Source organism: Nerophis ophidion, linkage group LG21 (assembly GCF_033978795.1).
Source record: "Nerophis ophidion isolate RoL-2023_Sa linkage group LG21, RoL_Noph_v1.0, whole genome shotgun sequence".
NCBI classification, from domain to species: domain Eukaryota; kingdom Metazoa; phylum Chordata; class Actinopteri; order Syngnathiformes; family Syngnathidae; genus Nerophis; species Nerophis ophidion.
The window spans coordinates 10,268,496-10,288,674 of NC_084631.1; the positions used below are offsets into that span (position 1 = coordinate 10,268,496).

A 20,179-nucleotide genomic window follows, 5' to 3' on the forward strand; every position below is an offset into this window, starting at 1 on the left:
AGGTTTTAAATACTGTATAGAGTAGGCTAACCCATGTGGTTCCTGTGGATATGAACACATGTGGTAATTACTGTAATGACTAAGTAACATAGTGACTGAAGCACACATAGTGATTCATTTGGATGAATGGATTGTATTTATGTAAACTCTGTTCATAATTTTTCAATACTTTAAACACTATAACATCTTTAAATGGTGCTTTTTTTTGCTACTTTTTGCATGTTCATATGCTGAAAAACCAGGAGCTCCCCCCCCCCACCAGGGGGTTAAAAGCCCTCAGACCCCCAGCTTATTTTCAGTATTTTTCATTAAGTTCAAATCACATACCAGCCCTTGCAGAAAATTGATTTTTTATTTTTACCTGTTAATAATATTTTTACTTGCAGAAAATATTCTTTATACTTGCGGAAAAAAAATGTACTTGCAAAAAAATATTTTTTTCACTTGGGAATCGTTTTATTTGCAGATTTTTTTTTTTTTTAATACCTGTAAGTACATTTTTCTTTATTGTTGAGAGTAGTTTTTTTCTTGCGAAAATTGTTTTTATACTTGGGAATCATTTTTATAATTGCAGAATTTTTATTTTTTGTTCACTTGTGAATCATTTTTTTTTTGATTGGCAGAAAATAGTTTTTCATGTCAGGAATCTTCTTTTTACCTGCAGAAAATAGTTTTTTTTTTACCTGTTAATATTTTTTATTTGCAAAATATTTTTTTACTTAAGAATAGTTTATTTGCAGAAAATTGGTTTTTTATGTCAGGAATCTTCTTTTTACGTGCAGAAAATAGTTTTTTTTATCTGTTATTTTTTTATTTGCAAAACATTTTTTTTACTTAAGAATCGTTTGTTTATTTGCAGAAAATTGTTTTTTATTTTTGAAAATTTTCTTTTTACTTGCAGAACATTGATTTTATACTTGCAAATTGTTTATTACTTGCAAAAAATGTTTTTATACTTGCAAATCGTATTTTTACTCGCAGAAATTAGTTTTTGTTACTTGGCAGTATTTTTTTTCTTGCATAAAATCGTTTTTTTTACTTGTGAATTTTTTTTTTTACTTTCAAAAAATGTTTTTATACTTGCAAATCATATTTTTACTTGCAGAAATTATTTTTTGTTATTTACCAGTCTTTCTTTTACTTGCATTAAATATATTTTTTTAATGTGTTTTTTAAAATATTTTAAAGAGTATATATATTTTTTTACTTGTGATTCGTCGAGCCTGAGTATTAAAAAATGTGTGTTTGGGGAGTTATGGCAGTAATATCACTCCATATGTTAGCGTCAGAGCTAATTAGCTATTCATTTGGATTGAGCAGCTCTCCCCTACTCACCTGGTCCCTGGCACTAATGAAATGGACACTGTATTGCCAGCCTAGCCTATTTACAGCCCATGTCTGAAAGGAGCCGCCATTGAGCCCTTGCATAAGCCCTTGTTGGAACAAGTTAAATCTGATACAATATAACCTGTTACTTGTGCGTCCACAACATCTAAAGCAATGACGACAAGCAATGACAATTCATCATGTGTTTGTTTGTTGTCATTAAACACCCAAATGCTTCTCCTAGCTAACTTTACCACGTTCCAAACAACAGATGAAAAGTTGCTGTTGTGTACCTGTTGGATGACTTGTCGCTTGTAAAAGTGACAAGGCCTGAAGTGAAAACGCCCTGTTTCGCAATCCGACTGCTTCACTGTCGCCACGTGTGTTTTGATTTGTTTACTGGAAATTTGGGTTCCAAAGCAGTTTTGTGGCATTGTTATGCTTCAGCAGGTGTCGTGACTGTGAAACAACAAGACTATGCACGTCTTTTTATTGCATTTGCTCTGTTATTGTCAACACTCGAGATTGACCGAATATATATATATATATTTTAGGGGTGTAACGGTACACAAAAATTTTGGTTCGGTACGTACCTCGGTTTAGAGGTCACGGTTCGGTTAATTTTTTTTACAGTAAGAAAAAAACAAAATATACATTTTTTGGTTATTTATTTACCAGATTTGTTAACAATGGCTATATCCTTTTAACATTGGGAACACTATAAAAATTCTGCCCACATTAATCAACATTAAACGGCCTCAAGTTGTTGCTCAGATTAAATAAAATGACAAAACTTTTCTTTCTTCTACATATAAAAAGTGCAACCTTAAACAGTTTCAAGCAACTCATCATGCTTAATTTATTACAGCATTTGGGAAACATGTAGTTGATTTTTATTACGGAAATGTTGTATTTGTATCAACATGTGATAGCAGGGACCCTGCCATTCAAAACTAGGCTGCTACATTACTAATGATTAATGTAACTATAGCTGAAAAAATAGTACAAAAGCAATAGGAGAGACTATTCATCCCTGAACACCCTGGAGTTCATGTAGGCTTTATGATGCACTTACATTATTATACCAACTATCACAGACAGAAACTCTTCATTTAACATCATGTCCTTTTTTGCTGCTTTAATACAGCTCAATCAGCACAGAAAAAGGTGAAGTGAAATAACAGACGGACAGGGCTTTGCTGTCGTAACACGCACACACACATGCCCTCTGAATACGCACTGCTGATTGTCTCTTATCGCTCTGAAAACGCACTGCTGATTGGCTGTTACCGTTTTGCGTGTAGCCAATCAGATGGTTGTGAGGGTGGGACAATTCTGGGTGCTGTGTAGGAGACAGAGGCAGAACGGAACGGAGCAGCTTGTTAAGACTTTAGCATAGGTGACTACTTAATATGTTCGTGTGGAAACTCGTTCGGTACACAAATATGTATATGTGTATATGTATGTATGTATGTATGCATATATATGTATGTCTGTGTGTATATGTATGTATGTGTGTGTGTGTGTGTATATATATATATATATATATCTGTGTGGGTATATATATGTATGTATATATATATATATATATATATATATATATATATATATATATATACATTTTTTTTTTCCTGAAGGAACTCACCTGAAGGAATCAATATGTGTGTGTGTGTATATATTTTTTATTTTTTTTTACTACGACATGTTTCAAAAAAGCTGTCACAAATGGCAAAAAAGACTGAGAAAGTTGAGGAATGCTCATCAACACTTGTTTGGAACATCTCACAGGTGAACAGGCTAATTGGGAAAAGGTGGGTGCCATGATTGGGTAGAAAAGCAGCTTCTATGAAATGCTCAGTCATTCGCAAGCAAGGATGGGGCGAGGGTCACCACTTTGTGAACAAATGCGTGAGAAAATTGTCGAACAATTTAAGAACAACATTTTTCAACCAGCTATTGAAAGGAATTCAGGGATTTCACTATCTACGGTCCGTAATATCATCAAAAGTTTCAGAAAATATGTAGAAATCACTGCACATAAGCAGCGGGCCAGTGACCTTTGATCCCTCAGGCGGTACTGCATCAAAAAGGGACATCAGTGTGTAAAGTATATCACCACATGGGCTCAGGAACACTTCAGAAAACCACTGTCAATAACTACAGTTTGTCGCTACATCTGTAAGTGCAAGTTAAAACTCTACTATGAGAAGCAAAAGCAACAAGACCCAGAAACGCCGCCGGCTTCGCTAGGCCCGAGTTAATCTAAGATGGACTAATGCAAAGTGTAATAGTGTTCTGTAGTCTGACGAGTTCACATTTCAAATTGTTTTTGGTAACTCTGGACGTTGTGTCCTCCGGACCAAAGAGGAAAAGAACCATCCAGACTGTTATAGACACAAAGTTGAAAAGCCAGCATCTGTGACGGTGATGGGGGTGTATTAGTGCCCAAGGCATGGATAACTTACACATCTGTGAAGGCACCATTAATGCTGAAAGGTCCATACAGTTTTTGGAGAAACATATGTTGCCATCCCAGCATACTTGCCAACCTTGAGACCTCCGATTTCGGGTCCCCATTTTGCGAGGTGGCCCATAATACTGGGTTGTGAACGATGCTGCGCTGCCGACGCTTTGTGCTTTGCTGACCGTTCATGACTGAGTATATCCGTTCGGCTGCCGTGTTCAATGGAGAAGTCTGTTCTACAAAATTTACAGGCAACATACCCCTTCCTCTTGGAACTCTCCTGGATAAACTGAAATTCTTGTTTCCAATCGTTCTGGAACTTGCAAGCGTATTCCTTCATTTTGCTCGTTGACGGTGTAATATACTGGGTTGGAGTCAATAACCAGGCGACGAGATGAAGTTACGTCTCTTTACTGTGGGCTTCAGAACAGACTCCCTAATGCATGTTCCTTGACTGCACTTGTATGTAGAATATATTTACATTCTATTATATTCTATGTACAGTAGATGGCAGTATTGTCCTGTTTAAGAGGTGAACAACATTGATGAGTCAGTTTCTCATGGAGCTGGAGGGGGCGTGGCCTCCAGTTCCGCCTGAATTTCGGGAGATTTTCGGGAAAAAATTGTTTCCTGGGAGGTTTTCGGGAGAGGTGCTGAAATTCGGGAGTCTCCCGGAAAATCCGGGAGGGTTAGCAAGTATGCATCCCAGCAACGTTATCATAGACGCCCCTGCTTATTTCAGCAAGACAATGCAAAGCCACTGGTTACAGTGTGGCTTCATAGTAAAAGAGTGCGGGTACTACACTGACCTGCCTGTAGTTCAGACCTGTCTCCCACTGAAAATGTGTACATTTAATGCCATTACATTCTAAGTTAATGATTATTTGCAAAAAAAAAAAAAAATAGTTTCTCATCTCGAACAATAAATATCTTGTGTGTGCAGTCTAATCAATTGTATTCTGTTTTTATTTACGAATTACACAACGTGCCAACTTCACTGGTTTTGGGTTTTGTACAACGATGTCTCCTGCATCCTTTGATTCGTCAGTCTGTTTGGGCACCCATAAAATAATTGGTGTGTTCTCAACACAGGACAGGGAGGCGATGGAGGCGGCCGTTCGGGCCTTCGAGGACTGGGAGTTTCGGGTGCTGGAGCGCGAGAGCGTCTTGGACGAGGAGGACGAGGAAGGCGCTGAAGACCGACGAGCGTCCTTGGCGAAGGAGATCTTGTGCCAGCATCACGCGGTCCAAGCTGCACAGGTAAAGGACAAAACGGCCACCAAGTACTAGACCCCCATCGTAAAACGGTGGGTCACATGAGGAGGAGGAGCTTAAGCTGGGCAATGAAGAGAGGGATTGTGCCAGAAGGATGCTCCCTGAAGATATGTGAAATACTAGACTTAAGTGTGCAAGTGGCAAGACAAATTACTTTACACACACTAAAAAAACAGAAGAAGAGAAAAAAACGTGCACACAACGCTCTTGACAATAACTTTCTCGCTATCAGTCTAGCTATCTAGCTAGCTGGCTATCTATCTATTTAGCTAGATAGCGACATAGATAGATATAGTTCACAGTGCCATTCTGCTAAGCAGCATAATGGCTGATAATTTTATATATATATATATATATATATATATATATATATATATATATATATGAGTTGGGAAATTGTGTTAGATGTAAATATAAACGGATAACAATGATTTGCAAATCCTTTTCAACCCATATTCAGTTGAATGCACTACAAAGACAAGATATTTGATATTCATACTCATAAACTTTATTTTTTTTTGCAAATAATACAAACACCGTTTCCGAATGAGTTGGGAAATTGTGTTAGATGTAAATATTAACGGAATACTATGATTTGCAAATCATTTTCAACCCATATTCAGTTGAATATGCTACAAATACAACATACTTGAGGTTCAAACTGATAAACATTTTTTTTTTTTTTTGCAAATAATCATTAACTTTAGAATTTGATGTCAGCAACACGTGACAAAGAAGTTGGGAAATGTGGCAATAAATACTGATAAAGTTGAGAAATGCTCATCAAACACTTATTTGGAACATCCTACAGGTGTGCAGGCTAATTGGAAACAAGTGGGTGTCATGATTGGGTATAAAAGCACCTTCCATGAAATGCTAAGTAATTTACAAACAAGGATGGGGCGAGGGTCACCAATTTGTAAGCAAATTGTCAAACAGTTTTAGAACAACATTTCTCAACGAGCAATTGCAAGGAATTTAGGGATTTTACCATCTACGGTCCGTAAAATCATCAAAAGGTTCAGAGAATCTGGAAAATCACTGCACGTAAGTGATGATATACGGACCTTTGGTCCCTCAGGCGGTACTGCATCAAAAACCGACATCAGTGTGTAAAGGATATCACCACATGAGCTCAGGAACACTTCATAAAACCACTGTCAGTAACTACAGTTGGTTGTTACATCTGTTAGTGCAAGTTAAAACTCTACTATGCAAAGCAAAACCCATTTATCAACAACATACAGGAACGACGCCGGCTTCGCTGGGCCCAAGCTCATCTAACATGGACTAATGCAAAGTGGAACAGTGTTCTGTGGTCTGACGAGTCCACATTTCAAATTATATTTGGAAACTGTGGACGTGGTGTTCTCCGGAACAAAGAGGGAAATAACCATCTGGATTGTTATAGGCGCAAAGTTCACAAGCCAGCATCTTTGATGGTATGGGGGTGTATTAGTGCCCAAGGCATAGGTAACTTACACATCTGTTTAGGCACCATTAATGCTGAAAGGTCCATACAGGTTTTGGAGCAACATATGTTGTCATCCAAGCAATGTTATCATGGACGCCCCTGCTTATTTCAGCAAGACAATGCCAAGCCACGTTTTAGAACAGCGTGGTTTCGTAGTAAAAGAGTGCGGGTACTTTCCTGGCCCGCCTGCAGTCCAGACCTGTCTCCCATTGAAAATGTGTGGCGCATTATGAAGCGTAAAATACGACAGCGGAGACCACGGAATGTTAAACGACTGAAGCTCTACATAAAACAAGAATGAGAAAGAATTACACTTTCAAAGCTTCAACAAAGTCACGGTTATTCAATGTTGGTTTCCGGCCATGCCGCTTACGTGGAGTGATTTCTCCAGATTCTCTGAACCTTTTGATGATATTATGGACCGTAGATGTTGAAATCCCTAAATTTCTTGCAATCGCACTTTGAGAAACGTTGTTCTTAAACTGTTTGACTATTTGCTCATGCAGTTGTGGACAAAGGGGTATACCTTTGCCCCATCTTTTCTTGTGAAAGACTAAGCATTTTTTGGTAAGCTGTTTTTATACCCAATCATGGCACCCACCTGTTCCCACTTAGCCTGCGCACCTGTGGGATGTTCCAAATAAGGGGTGTGGGAAAAAAATTGATTCGAATATCAATCGCGATTCTCACATTGTGCGATTCAGAATCGATTCTCTTTTTTTTTTTTAAATCGATTTTTTTCAGAATTTTATTTTTATTCTATTTTAATTTTTTTGGGTCAATCCAACAAACCAATACACAGCAATACCACACCAATGCAATCCAATTCCAAAACCAAACCTGACCCAGCAACACTCAGAACTGCAATAAACAGAGCAATTGAGAGGAGACACAAACACGACAGAACAAACCAAAAGTAGTGAAGCAAAAATTAATATTATCACCAACTGTATCAATATTAGTTATAATTTCAGCATAGCAGTGATTAAAAATCCCTGTGACATTATCATTAGACATTTATAAAAATAATAAAAAAAGAACAATAGTGTCACAGTGGCTTACACTTGCATCGCATCTCATGAGCTTGACAACACACTGTGTCCAATGTTTTCACAAAGATAAAATAAGTCATATTTTTGGTTCGTTTAATAGTTAAAAGAAATTTACAATATTGCAATCAGTTGATAAAACATTGTCCTTTACAATTATAAAACTTTTTTTTTTTTTAAATCTACTACTCTGCTAGCATGCCAGCAGTCTGGGGTAGATCCTGCTGAAATCCTATGTATTGAATGAATAGAGAATTGTTTTGAATTGGAAAAATATCGTTTTTGAATCGAGAATTCCGTTGAATCGAAACAAATTTATATATAATCGAATCGCGACCCCAAGAATCGATATTGAATTGAATCGTGGGACACCCAAAGATTCGCAGCCATAGTATATATGTATATATATGTATAAATGTGTATGTATGTATATATATGTATGTATATATATGTATATATGTGTATGTATATATGTGTATATATATATATATATGTTAATGTATGTATAAATGTGTATGTATGTATATATATGTATGTATATATATGTATATATGTGTATGTATATATGTGTATATATATATATATATGTTAATGTATATATAAATGTATGTGTATGTATATATATGTATGTATATAAGTATATATATGTATGTATATATGTGTATATATATATATATATATGTTAATGTATATATAAATGTATGTGTATATGTAAATATATATATATATATATGTGTATGTGTGTGTGTGTGTGTGTATATATATATATATATATATATATATATATATATATATAAATATGTGTGTGTGTATATATATATATATATATATAAATATATATATATATATATATATATATATATATGTATGTGTATATATACATATACCGTATTTCCTTGAATTGCCGCCGTGGCGCTAATTAATTTAAAACCTCTTCTCACTCCTGCGCTTACCAAAGGCATGCGGTAAAAGTAAGCATGCGCTAATTATTTTAAAACCTCTTCTCACTGCGGCACTTACCAAAGGCATGCAGTAAAAAATTGAGTGTGATCTAAGCTTGGACCTTAAATCCTACTGAATAGCTCTTAATTTTCTTCCCTTTATGCGATTTCAAATTACCGGTATTGAAATCAGCCTCCTCCATTTTGAAAATGATGACAGGGGGAGTTTGACCAGGCGGTAATACTAAGCGTGTGCTAATTATTTTGCAAAGCGAGTTTGACCCGGCAGTAATTCAAGGCAGGCGCATACTATATGCTCTGTGGCAATTCAAGGAAATACGGTATATATAAACAAACACACACACATGGATTTTTTTTTTGTCTTTGATTGATTGACTGCTACTTTTATTAGTAGATTGCACAGTTTAGTACATATTCCGTACAATTGACCACTAAATGGTAACACCCGAATAAGTTTTTCAACTTGTTTAAGTCGGGGTCCACGTTAATCAATTCATGGTACAAATATATACTATCAGCATAATACAGTCATCACACTGGTTAATCATCATAGTATGTACATTGAATTATTTACATTATTTATAATCCGGTGGGTGGGATGAGGAGCTTCGGTTGATATGAGTACTTCAGTCATCAACAGAGAAATGTGGACATTGAAACAGTATAGGTCTTATTTAGTAGGATATGTACAGCCAGCAGAGAACATAGTGAGTTCAGATAGCATAAGAACAAGTACAGTATATACATTAGAAGTACATTTGCTTATTTACATTAGGTTGTTTATAATCCGGGAAGATGGGATGTGAATGGAGGAGGGTATTAGTAAATTGTTGAAGTTGCCTGGAGGTGTTGTTTTAGAGCGATTTTGAAGGAATATAGAGATGCACTTACTTTTATACCTGTTGGGAATGCATTCCACATTGATGTGGCATAGAAAGAGAATGAGTTAAGACCTTTTGTTAGATTGGAATCTGGGTTTAACGTGGTTTGTGGAGCTCCCCCTGGTGTTGTGGTTATGGCGGTCATTTATGTTAAGGAAGTAGTTTGACATGTACTTCGGTATCAGGGAGGTGTACTGGATTTTATAGACTAGGCTCAGTGCAAGTTGTTTTACTCTGTCCTCCACCCTGAGCCAGCCCAGGGTGTCTCTTGTCCCCTTTTTTTTCTTCTTCTTTTTATCCCCTCCTGATCCGGTCTGGCTGTGCCAAACACAAAATATATCCAAAGATTTAATAAAGTCAAATACAAATAGGGCAACAAGAGAAGTATTTCACAGGTCTCTTTTGTAAAGTCAATATGTTTGGGGGGAACCTTTTTCTAAACCATCATTACAAAGTCACGTTTTTACAATAGAATGAGTAGTATTAGTCCCACACTCATGATACTGTACTTGGTTTGAAAGTGATTGTTTTTCAGGCGCGAGTCCAGCTGTTGGACAAGCAGCTGAAGGACATGGAAGGCGAGAAGGAGCGAGAGCTGGATGCCCTGATGAAGGAGAGGCGAGACGTCATGCATTGTTGTCACACGGTGAGAACTTCTACTGCAAACGATTATGAAAATGACAATTACTCATGAGGCGATGAAATAAGAGAGGGGAAGCCCAATCAGCAGGGAGGGAGGGAGTAGGAGTGAGCAAGCACAACCTGTAGGAAGGGAGGAGGGTGCATCATGCCTCTTTTGGGAACATTGCGGGCGTGCGGGGATGTGCAAGTGGCAGCGAGGCCGGGACATGTCCGCTGTGGCGACAGGTAAGAAAACGAGCTGGCGTTGACGGTTGACAGGCTGACTCACACTTTTGCTAAATGACGGCTGAAGAGCCGCGTGACATGTTTGCTGATTGTGTTTTGACAAGGCGGCCGTTGTCAGGCGACAGAAACATGTCCGATCCTCTCACGCCTCGCTTTCAATGCGCACATTCCCCGCTGATGGACGACTGCATGTCATGTGTGAGCCAGCTGCTCATGTGTTTGTGAGTCAAGCACGGCTCACTGGGAGACTAAGTGAAACTAACAAACTACTCTCTTTTCACAAATACAATGAAGTCATCTATCTAGTCCGTCTAATATTCTCGGCAGCCATTACTGAGTTCGTCTTTCTTCATATTTGCACATGGCATTACTTACTGTGTGCCTTCCCCTGTCCGATTGTATCCGGTTTTAGACGTGGGAAGAGCAGCGTAGTTCACTAGTGGTGCTTAATCATATGAACTTATGAAAAAACAGCATGGATGAGTATTGCTTAGTAAAGTCACCTTTAGCAGGGGGTGGGTGAGAAAGGCTGGAGCATATCCCAGCTGCACTTATATAAATAAATGATAAATGGGTTGTACTTGTATAGCGCTTTTCTACCTTCAAGGTACTCAAAGCGCTTTGACACTACTTCCACATTTACCCATTCACACACACATTCACACACTGATAGAGGGAGCAGCCATGCAAGGCGCCAACCAGCACCCATCAGGAGCAAGGGTGAAGTGTCTTGCTCAGGACACAACGGACGTGACGAGGTTGGTACTAGGTGGGATTTGAACCAGGGCCCCTCGGGTTGCGCACGGCCACTCTCCCACTGCGCCACGCCGTCCCCATATATATAGTAAATATTATTTTGTGTTTTTATATATATATATATATATATATATACATATATATATATATACAGTGGGGCAAAAAAAGTATTTAGTCAGCCACCGATTGTGCAAGTTCTCACACTTAAAATGATGACAGAGGTCTGTAATTTTCATCATAGGTACACTTCAACTGTGAGAGACAGAATGTGAAAAAAAAATCCAAGAATTCACATTGTAGGAATTTTAAAGAATTTATTTGTAAATTATGATGGAAATTAAGTATTTGGTCAACCATTCAAAGCTCTCTCATGGAAGGAGGTTTTGGCTCAAAATCTCACGATACATGGCCCCATTCATTCTTTCATACTTTTTGGTTGAGTTGAGTTTATACCAAAAAGTTCTATTTTGGTTTCATCTGACCACATGATATTCTCCCAATCCTCTGCTGTATCATCCATGTATCCATTTTGGTACAAACTCCACTCGTCGTGTTTGGAGGAAAAAAAATACTGAGTTGCATCCCAAGAACACCAAACCTACTGTGAAGCATGCGGGTGGAATCATCATGCTTTGGGGCTGTTTTTCTGCTAAGGTGACAGGACGATTGATCCGTGTTGAGGAAAGAATGAATGGGGCCATGTATCGTGAGATTTTGAGCCAAAACCTCCTTCCATCAATGAGAGCTTTAAATGGTTGACCAATTACTTATTTTCCACCATAATTTACAAATAAATTCTTTAAAATTCCTACAATGTGAATTCCTGGATTTTTTTCACATTCTGTCTCTCACAGTTGAAGTGTACCTATGATGAAAATTACAGACCTCTGTCATCATTTTAAGTGGGAGAACTTGCACAATCGGTGGCTGACTAAATACTTTTTTGCCCCACTATATATATATATATATATATATATATATATATATATATATATATATATATATCAATCCAACAAAACAATACACAGCAATACCATAACAATGCAATCCAATTCCAAAACCAAACCTGACCCAGCAACACTCAGAACTGCAATGAACAGAGAAATTGAGAGAAGACAGAAACCCGACACAGAACAAACCAAAAGTAGTGAAACAAAAATAAATATTATCAACAACAGTATTAATATTAGTTATAATTTCAGCATAGCAGTGATTAAAAATCCCTTATTGACATTATCATTAGACATTAAAAAAAAAAAAAAAAGAACAATAGTGTCACAGTGGCTTACACTTGCATCGCATCTCATAAGCTTGACAACACACTGTGTCCAATATTTTCACAAAGATAAAATAAGTCATATTTTTGGTTAATTTAATAGTTAAAACACATTTACATTATTGCAATCAGTTGATAAAACATTGTCCTTAACAATTATAAAAGCTTTTTACAAAAATCTACTACTCTGCTTGTATGTCAGCAGACTGGGGTAGATCCTGCTGAAATCCAATGTATTGAATGAATAGAGAATCCTTTCGAATCGGGAAAAAAATCGTTTTTGAATCAAATCGTGACCCAAGAATCGATATTGAATCGAATCGTGTGTGTGTGTGTGTGTATATATATATATATATATATATATATATATACATGTGTGTGTGTGTGTGTGTGTGTGTATATATATATAAATATATATATATATATACATATATATATATATATATATATATATATATATATATATATATACAAATATATATACATATACATATACAATGGGGCAAAAAAGTATTTAGTCAGCCACCCATTGTGCAAGTTCTCCCACTTAAAATGATGACAGAGGTCTGTAATTTTCATCATAGGTACACTTCAACTGTGGGAGACGGAATGTGAAAAAAAAAATCCAGGAATTCACATTGTAGGAATTTTAAAGAATTTATTTGTAAATTATGATGGAAAATAAGTATTTGGTCAACCATTCCAAGCTCTCACTGATGGAAGGTTTTGGCTCAAAATCTCACGATACATGGCCCCATTCTTTCTTTCCTTAACACGGATCAATCGTCCTGTCCCCTTACAAGAAAAACAGCCCCAAAGCATGATGTTTCCACCCCCATGCTTCACAGTAGGTATGGTGTTCTTGGGATGCAACTCAGGATTCTTCTTCCTCCAAACACGACGAGTTGAGTTTATACCAAAAAGTTCTATTTTGGTTTCATCTGACCACATGATATTCTCCCAATCCTCTGCAGTATCATCCATGTATCCATTTTGGTAAGAGTGTATATTTAAAGGCCTACTGAAACCCACTACTACCGACCACGCAGTCTGATAGTTTATATATCAATGATGAAATATTAACATTGCAACACATGCCAATACGACCTTTTTAGTTTACTAAATTGCAATTTTAAATTTCCTGGAAGTTTCGTCTTGAAAACGTTGCGTAATGATGACGTGTACGCGTGACGTCACGGACTGTTAGGAAATATGAGCGCTGCACACACACGCAGCTAAAAGTCGTCTGCTTTAACGGCATAATTACACAGTATTTTGGACATCTGTGTTGCTGAATCTTTTGTAATTTGTTCAATTATAATGGAGAAGTCAAAGTAGAAAGATGGAGTTGGGAAGCTTTAGCCTTTAGCCACACAAACACACGGTGATTCCTTGTTTAAAATTCCCGGCGGTGAAACTTAACTATGGATCACAGCGGTCAAGCGATCATGGATCCCGACCGAATGTCAACCAGCAGGTTTTGGTGAGAAAATTGTGGTAAAAAGTCTCTTCTTACCGGAGATCAGCTGAGCTTGCTCCATAAAGCTGCCGTCGACTTCCCTGAGACATTGGCGTCAACACACCCGTGGGCACACACCTTCGACTATCAGGTCCTGTTAAACTCACTAAAACACTAGCAACACGATAGAAAGATAAGGGATTTCCCAGAATTATCCTAGTAAATGTGTCTAAAAACATCTGTATCCGTCCCAATGCAATCGCGTTTTTTTTTAACTATTTATTTATTTTTTTTCTATTCCGTCGCGATCAATATCCTCATCCACGGATCTTTCATCCTCGCTCAAATTAATGGGGAAATTGTTGTTTTCTCGGTCCGAATAGCTCTTTTTGTTGGAGGCTCCCAACAAAAACAATGTGAAGATGTGAGGAGCCATCAACATGTGACGTCATCGTCTGCGACTTCCGGTAAAGGCAAGGCTTTTCTGTTAGCACCGAAAGTTGCGAACTTTATTATGGATGTTTTCTACTAAATCCTTTCAGCAAAAATATGGCAATATCGCAAAATGATCAAGTATGACACATAGAATGGACCTGCTATCCCCGTTTAAATAAGAAAATCTCATTTCAGTAGGCCTTTAGTTTACATGCTCAAAGCAGGTAAAAGGCGGGTGCTTCACATTAAACTGTAATCTGCCTCAAATGATCAACTGTATAAACACATTTTGTAATGAGTTCCAGTAAATTATCGTTGGTAATATTTGGATTAGTCATAATTATTTCCCCGAGTCAGTTTTGGCCACGCACATCTATCTACTTCTTCACCTTCTTTCTGACACGACCCCTTCTCTTTTATTCCCGCCTGTGTTCAGTTCTCAGAGAATCCTCTGCAGTTTGCTCGAAACACGAGAAAGATGCACATTCTTGTGATCGGTCATACCGTGGCCAGCTCAAGCAAATCCCAGCAGGCACAAGACATTAAAACAATGTTGAGAACGGCAATGAAAATCGTAGGAAGGAAAGAATATGAGCCTATACAGAGCATCTATGAGCTGGCAGTTAGGAAAAAAGCTAAAAAAATTATTTCCAATTCACAACACCCACTCTTCCCTGAATATGGAACCCTGCCATCAGGGAGAAGACTCCGGGTCCCACTATGCAAATCTAACCACCTTAAATTATCATTTGTCCCAGCCTCCATTAAGCTGACCAACAATGTGCAATAGAATGTTAATACATAGGTTAGCACTTTTTTAGCACATAGCACTTTAGCACATAGCACTTTAGAACTAAGCACTTTAGCACGCAGTACTTTATCCATGAGCTCCAGTGCAATGCACACTGGAACTTTATCTTTACAGCCCTTTGAGACACTAGTGATTTAGGGCTATACAAGTAAACATTGATTGATTGATTGATCTCCATACTGTAGATTTTATGCCTACATCAAAGTGCCACCCATGTCTGTCAAGCTCCATGTTCTGATGTTTAAAGGGGAACATTATCACAATTTCAAAAGGGTTAAAAACAATAAAAATCAGTTCCCAGTGGCATGTTGTATTTTTTGAAGTTTTTTTCAAAATTTTACCGGTCTCCGAATATCCCTAAAAAAAGCTTTAAAGTGCTTGATTTTCGCTATTTGCGATGCCACTATCCATTTCCCTGTGACGTCATACAGTGCTGCCAATGTAAACAAACAATGGCGAATAGCACAGCAAGATATAGCGACATTAGCTCGGATTCAGACTCGGATTTCAGCGGTTTAAGCGATTCAACAGATTACGCATGTATTGAAACGGATGGTTGGAGTATGAAAGTATTGAAGAAGAAACTGAAGCTATTGAGCGAATAGCAATTGACGCTATTCATAGCCATAGGATGGCCGAATAGCTGCATTAGCATCGCCGGTAAAATGTGCGGACCAAACGATCAGGACTTTCGCATCTTGTGACACTGGAGCAACTTAAATCCGTCGATTGGTAAGTGTTTTTTTCGCATTAAATGTGGGTTGAAGGAAACGTAATATAGTTTCAAATGCATCTGCAGGTTATCCATACATCTCTGTGCCATGTCTGCTTTAGCTCTGCCGGTAAATAGTATGTTAGCGTCGATTAGCGTAGCATGTTAGCATCGATTAGCTGACAGTCACGCCGCGACCAAATATGTCTGATTAGCACATAAGTCAACATCAACAAAACTCACCTTTGTGATTTCGTTGACTTTATCATTGCAAATGCATCTGCAGGTTATCCATACATCTCTGTGCCATGTCTGTCATCGCCGGTCAAATATGGAGCCACTTTGGTACATTCAATGGGGGTCTGGCGGAAGACACTTTCGCATCTTCGGGCCAGTGGTGCAACTTGAATCCCTCCCTGTTAATGTTGTTACACCCTCCGACAACAGACCGACGAGGCATGATGTCTCCAAGGTTCCAAAAAATAGTCGAAAAAACGGAAAATAACAGAGCTGAGACCCAATGTTTACAATGGGTTGAAAATTAAAATGGCGGCTGTATTACCTCGGCGACGTCACATTCTGACGTCATCCCCTCCAGAGCGATAAACAGAAAGGCGTTTAATTCGCCAAAATTCACCCATTTAGAGTTCGGAAATCGGTTAAAAAAATATATGGTCTTTTTTCTGCACCATCAAGGTATGTATTGACGCTTACATAGGTCTAGTGATAATGTTCCCCTTTAAATGTTAGTTGTCTGGTTGTGGTTGTGTCTGTGCTTGTGTATTTGTTCTATTGTTTTTGTGCACGTTAAGAAAGCAATGATGCACTGTGCTAAGACAAATTTCCCCCGCGGGTACAATAAAGTTGAACCTTGACCTTGACCTTGTGGAATTAGGTCCTGACCTTGAGCAACTCAAACCTCACGTTGAAACAACATGCTTTTTGACGACATTTATCTAATGTCAGATTGTCACGTTGATCTGATAATTGAAATTTGGTCATTTACCAATCAATATTCAACGACAAAAATACAACTTTTTGTCAACATTTATCCAATGTTGATTTGACCATTGAAATTTGGTGAATTTATTAAACCAACAGCATTGATCCAAAGTTGGAGAACATTGTCCCAATTTACAAATACAACTATTCCTCAACATTGTTTTGAAGACAGTTGTAAAGGATCTGTTTATAATTAACATTGTATTAATATTATGTGCCTGCTGGAATGGCTATTTTGAATTTGATTTGCATATGTATCGTGCCAAGCCACGCGGAGCTCTGCGGAGGATTCCAAGTAAGTTGCGATGCGAGAAAGAAATAAGCTTAGAATTGTGCTTGTGAACATTTTGATACATCCAAATTTCTTCTTGCGTGCTCCATTTTCTGGATTTGATCATACGTCCATATTCAGTAGGAAAGTCGCGCAATTTTCTTTACATGAGGCCCTCGGTACTTGGTTTTCTTTTTCAAATTCAAATTAAAATTCAAAATGTGGCCCCACAGGTTGTTAAAGAGAAAGAGCCACTCCCCGATTGGTCGGACATCACCGGCTCCGCCCCCTGCATGATGTCGCTGTCACCTTTAACCGTTCACAAGCCTTCTCAGGTCTGCGGCTGTCTTCAAGATGCACACCGGATGTACCATTCTTAGTTTGGTTTAGGCGTTCACTGCCTTTTCTCTTAATGTAGGACCCAAGCAAGGACCCTCACAAAGACTCTGGCGGTCTTCCACGGAGACGCAGTTCTCATCGCAGCAGCAAACCGAGGGATAGGCCGCTGTCATCGCAGGGTGAGATGCCCTCGCCTCAACGTCACAATGGGTCGCTCTCTTTGCACGCCGCTCAAGCCCTCGTTTGTCTTGACTGTTTGTTCGCTTCCATTCAGCCCAATGGAAGGCGTGTCTCTAGAAAAGTCCTGGCTGTTGTCATGCTGGTGAAAAGCCGGATTGACCTGCACAGACCAGATGAGCCAGAAAAACTCTTGTATGTTTTTAATCAAGCAGGGGTGTTCAAGCTTTTTTAGAAAAAAATATCAAAGAATGAGGGGCCATTTTGAAATTTTTCATTTTTAAAAGCAGCACAATATACCGATTATATTGTAGACTTATATACATGCTGCATATGTGTATGTTTGTGCTACTAATATAGGCAACATAGAAACCTGTAGAATCAAAAATATTGAAATTGAATGATTTGGCGCATTTGCAAACAGCTAAAATTATCTTCAAAACAAATTATAACCTGCTACCCCAAGAATGCACCACAATTCTTCTAAAAAAGAGAAGGAATGAAACCTTAGAGAAAAGTCACATTTTTATACACTTAACACCTTTACCATATCTCCATCCATCCATTTTCTACCGTTTATTCCCTTTTGGGGTCGCGGGGGGCGCTGGCGCCTATCTCAGCTACAATCGGGCGATAGGCGGTGTATACCCTGGACAAGTCGCCAACTCATCGCAGCCTTTACCATATCTGTATGTGAAATAAAATTGTGGAATATATTAATAACCAATGTACTAATATGATGCACTTTCAGCTAAAAATGTTTACAAAGTACAAAAACAAACAATTTATTGAAAATTAGAGATTATTCACCGCATTATTTGAATCAAAACTGACTGAACTATTTATTCAAGAGAAATGTTGTATTTAAAAATTAATTGGCATAATTTGTGTTACAAAATGAGAACAGGAAGTGAACACGTGTTGATAACTAAAAATAGTAATATTAAATAAGATTTGCTTTCTCCTAGTCCAGGGGTGTCAAACTCAAATACAGCGTGGGCCAAAATTTTAAACTGAACAAAGCCGCGGGCCAAGGTTGAACAAATTAACCTTTTAACAGGGACCCAAACAAGTTTTGCATTGAATATTGAATGAGCAAAGCTTGTATAACTTTATAGTGACATGCAAAATCGATTTCCAAATATTGTAGCATCCCGGAAGAGTTAGTGCTGCAAGGGATTCTGGGTATTTGTTCTGTTGTGTTTATGTTGGATTACGGTGCGGATGTTCTCCCTAAATGTGGTTGTCATTCTTGTTTGGTGTGCGTTCACAGTGTGAGGCATATTTGTAACAGTATTAAAGTTGTTTATACGGCCACCCTCAGTGTGACCTGTATGGAGGTTGACCAAGTATGCATTGCATTCACTTGTTTGTGTGTAAAGTCCGCATTTAGTATGATACTGGGCCGACACAATGTTTGTATGGAGAAAAAGCGGACGGACGACAGGTTGTAGAGGACGTTGAATGCAGTGCCTTTAAGGCACGTCCCCAATGATGTTTGGGTGGAAATCGAGAGAAATTCGGGAGAATGGTTGCCCCGGGTGATTTTCGGCAAGGGCACTGAAATTCGGGAGTCTCCCGGGAAAATCGGGAGGGTTGGTAAGTATGAGTATTAGCGGTGAATGCGGTGTTATAATACCGGCTCTGTTAATTTGATATTGCCTCAAGGGCCAAATTAAATTACATGGTGGACCAAATTTGGCCCGCGGGCCAGAGTTTGACACCCATGTCCTAGTCCTTTCCGGACTTTCACACTAGTATATAAGACCCAAATACTATATTTTTTGGGGGGAAAAATCCTAAGTATTAGCCACACCGGATTTTGAGTCGCAGATATATACGTTGTGCCATGAGTTATTTACATCAAATGTAAATGTTTGTATACATAGCCGTTTCCAAACGGTGTCTGTAACATGGCAGTAAAACAGCCGATCAAACAAAACAGAAGTCATCGTCATGGACCCACTAGCCGCGGAAGCTAGCTCACCAATCAGCTAAAGAGACTCAATAACTCCATGGTGACATTTTGGTGAATTTACTGAGGAATTTGTGAATTCCTGAAACAATATGAAATTAATGCCATTATAAGTTACAAATGCTAACCAAAGACACTCGTGAACGTGTTAGCATATTAGCTAATGCTAACGACGGAAGCTTCATTACATTACGATATATGAATGAAAACACTCCTACAGGCATCACCCATTGGACGGTTTAGTAAGTAAGAATCATTTTAGTTATATTGTAAAGTGATGAATAGAGTATTGTAATGATAAACAAATAATCAGTTCAGTTTATTCATTTATATAGCACATCCTTAGTTGTTTATTATTCATTAAGGATACACTGATATGAAAATTCTTGGCCGAAACAGAAAATGAGGAAACCAAAATAAATGATAATAGCGATTATTACCATTCAAAGCCTTTGAAGAATAAAACAATGATACAATGACAAATATTTATTCACCACAACAATAAAAATGAAAATAATAAAGTACAGGACGAATACAGAATGGTGTCACAGAAGAGTGGACTTTCATTTTATGTGTGGCACTGTTCATCTAATCAGAATAATGACCTACATCAGTGGTGTCAAGCTCATGTTTGCTCAGGGGCCGCGTTGCAGAAAATATGTTGTATA

The 20,179-nt window shown here is 38.0% G+C and overlaps 1 protein-coding gene across 2 annotated transcripts in view; it reads left to right on the plus strand.

Moving 5' to 3' along the window:
- The window catches only part of phldb3 (pleckstrin homology-like domain, family B, member 3), a 78,172-nt gene that overhangs the window by 39,940 nt on the left and 18,053 nt on the right, over positions 1-20,179 (plus strand). For both annotated transcript variants that reach the window (XM_061881877.1, XM_061881876.1), the window contains exons 6-9: positions 4,883-5,050; positions 9,967-10,077; positions 17,254-17,355; positions 17,439-17,538. In XM_061881877.1, coding sequence (XP_061737861.1) covers positions 4,883-5,050; positions 9,967-10,077; positions 17,254-17,355; positions 17,439-17,538 — 481 coding nt within the window. The remainder of the gene's footprint in view (positions 1-4,882; positions 5,051-9,966; positions 10,078-17,253; positions 17,356-17,438; positions 17,539-20,179) is intronic.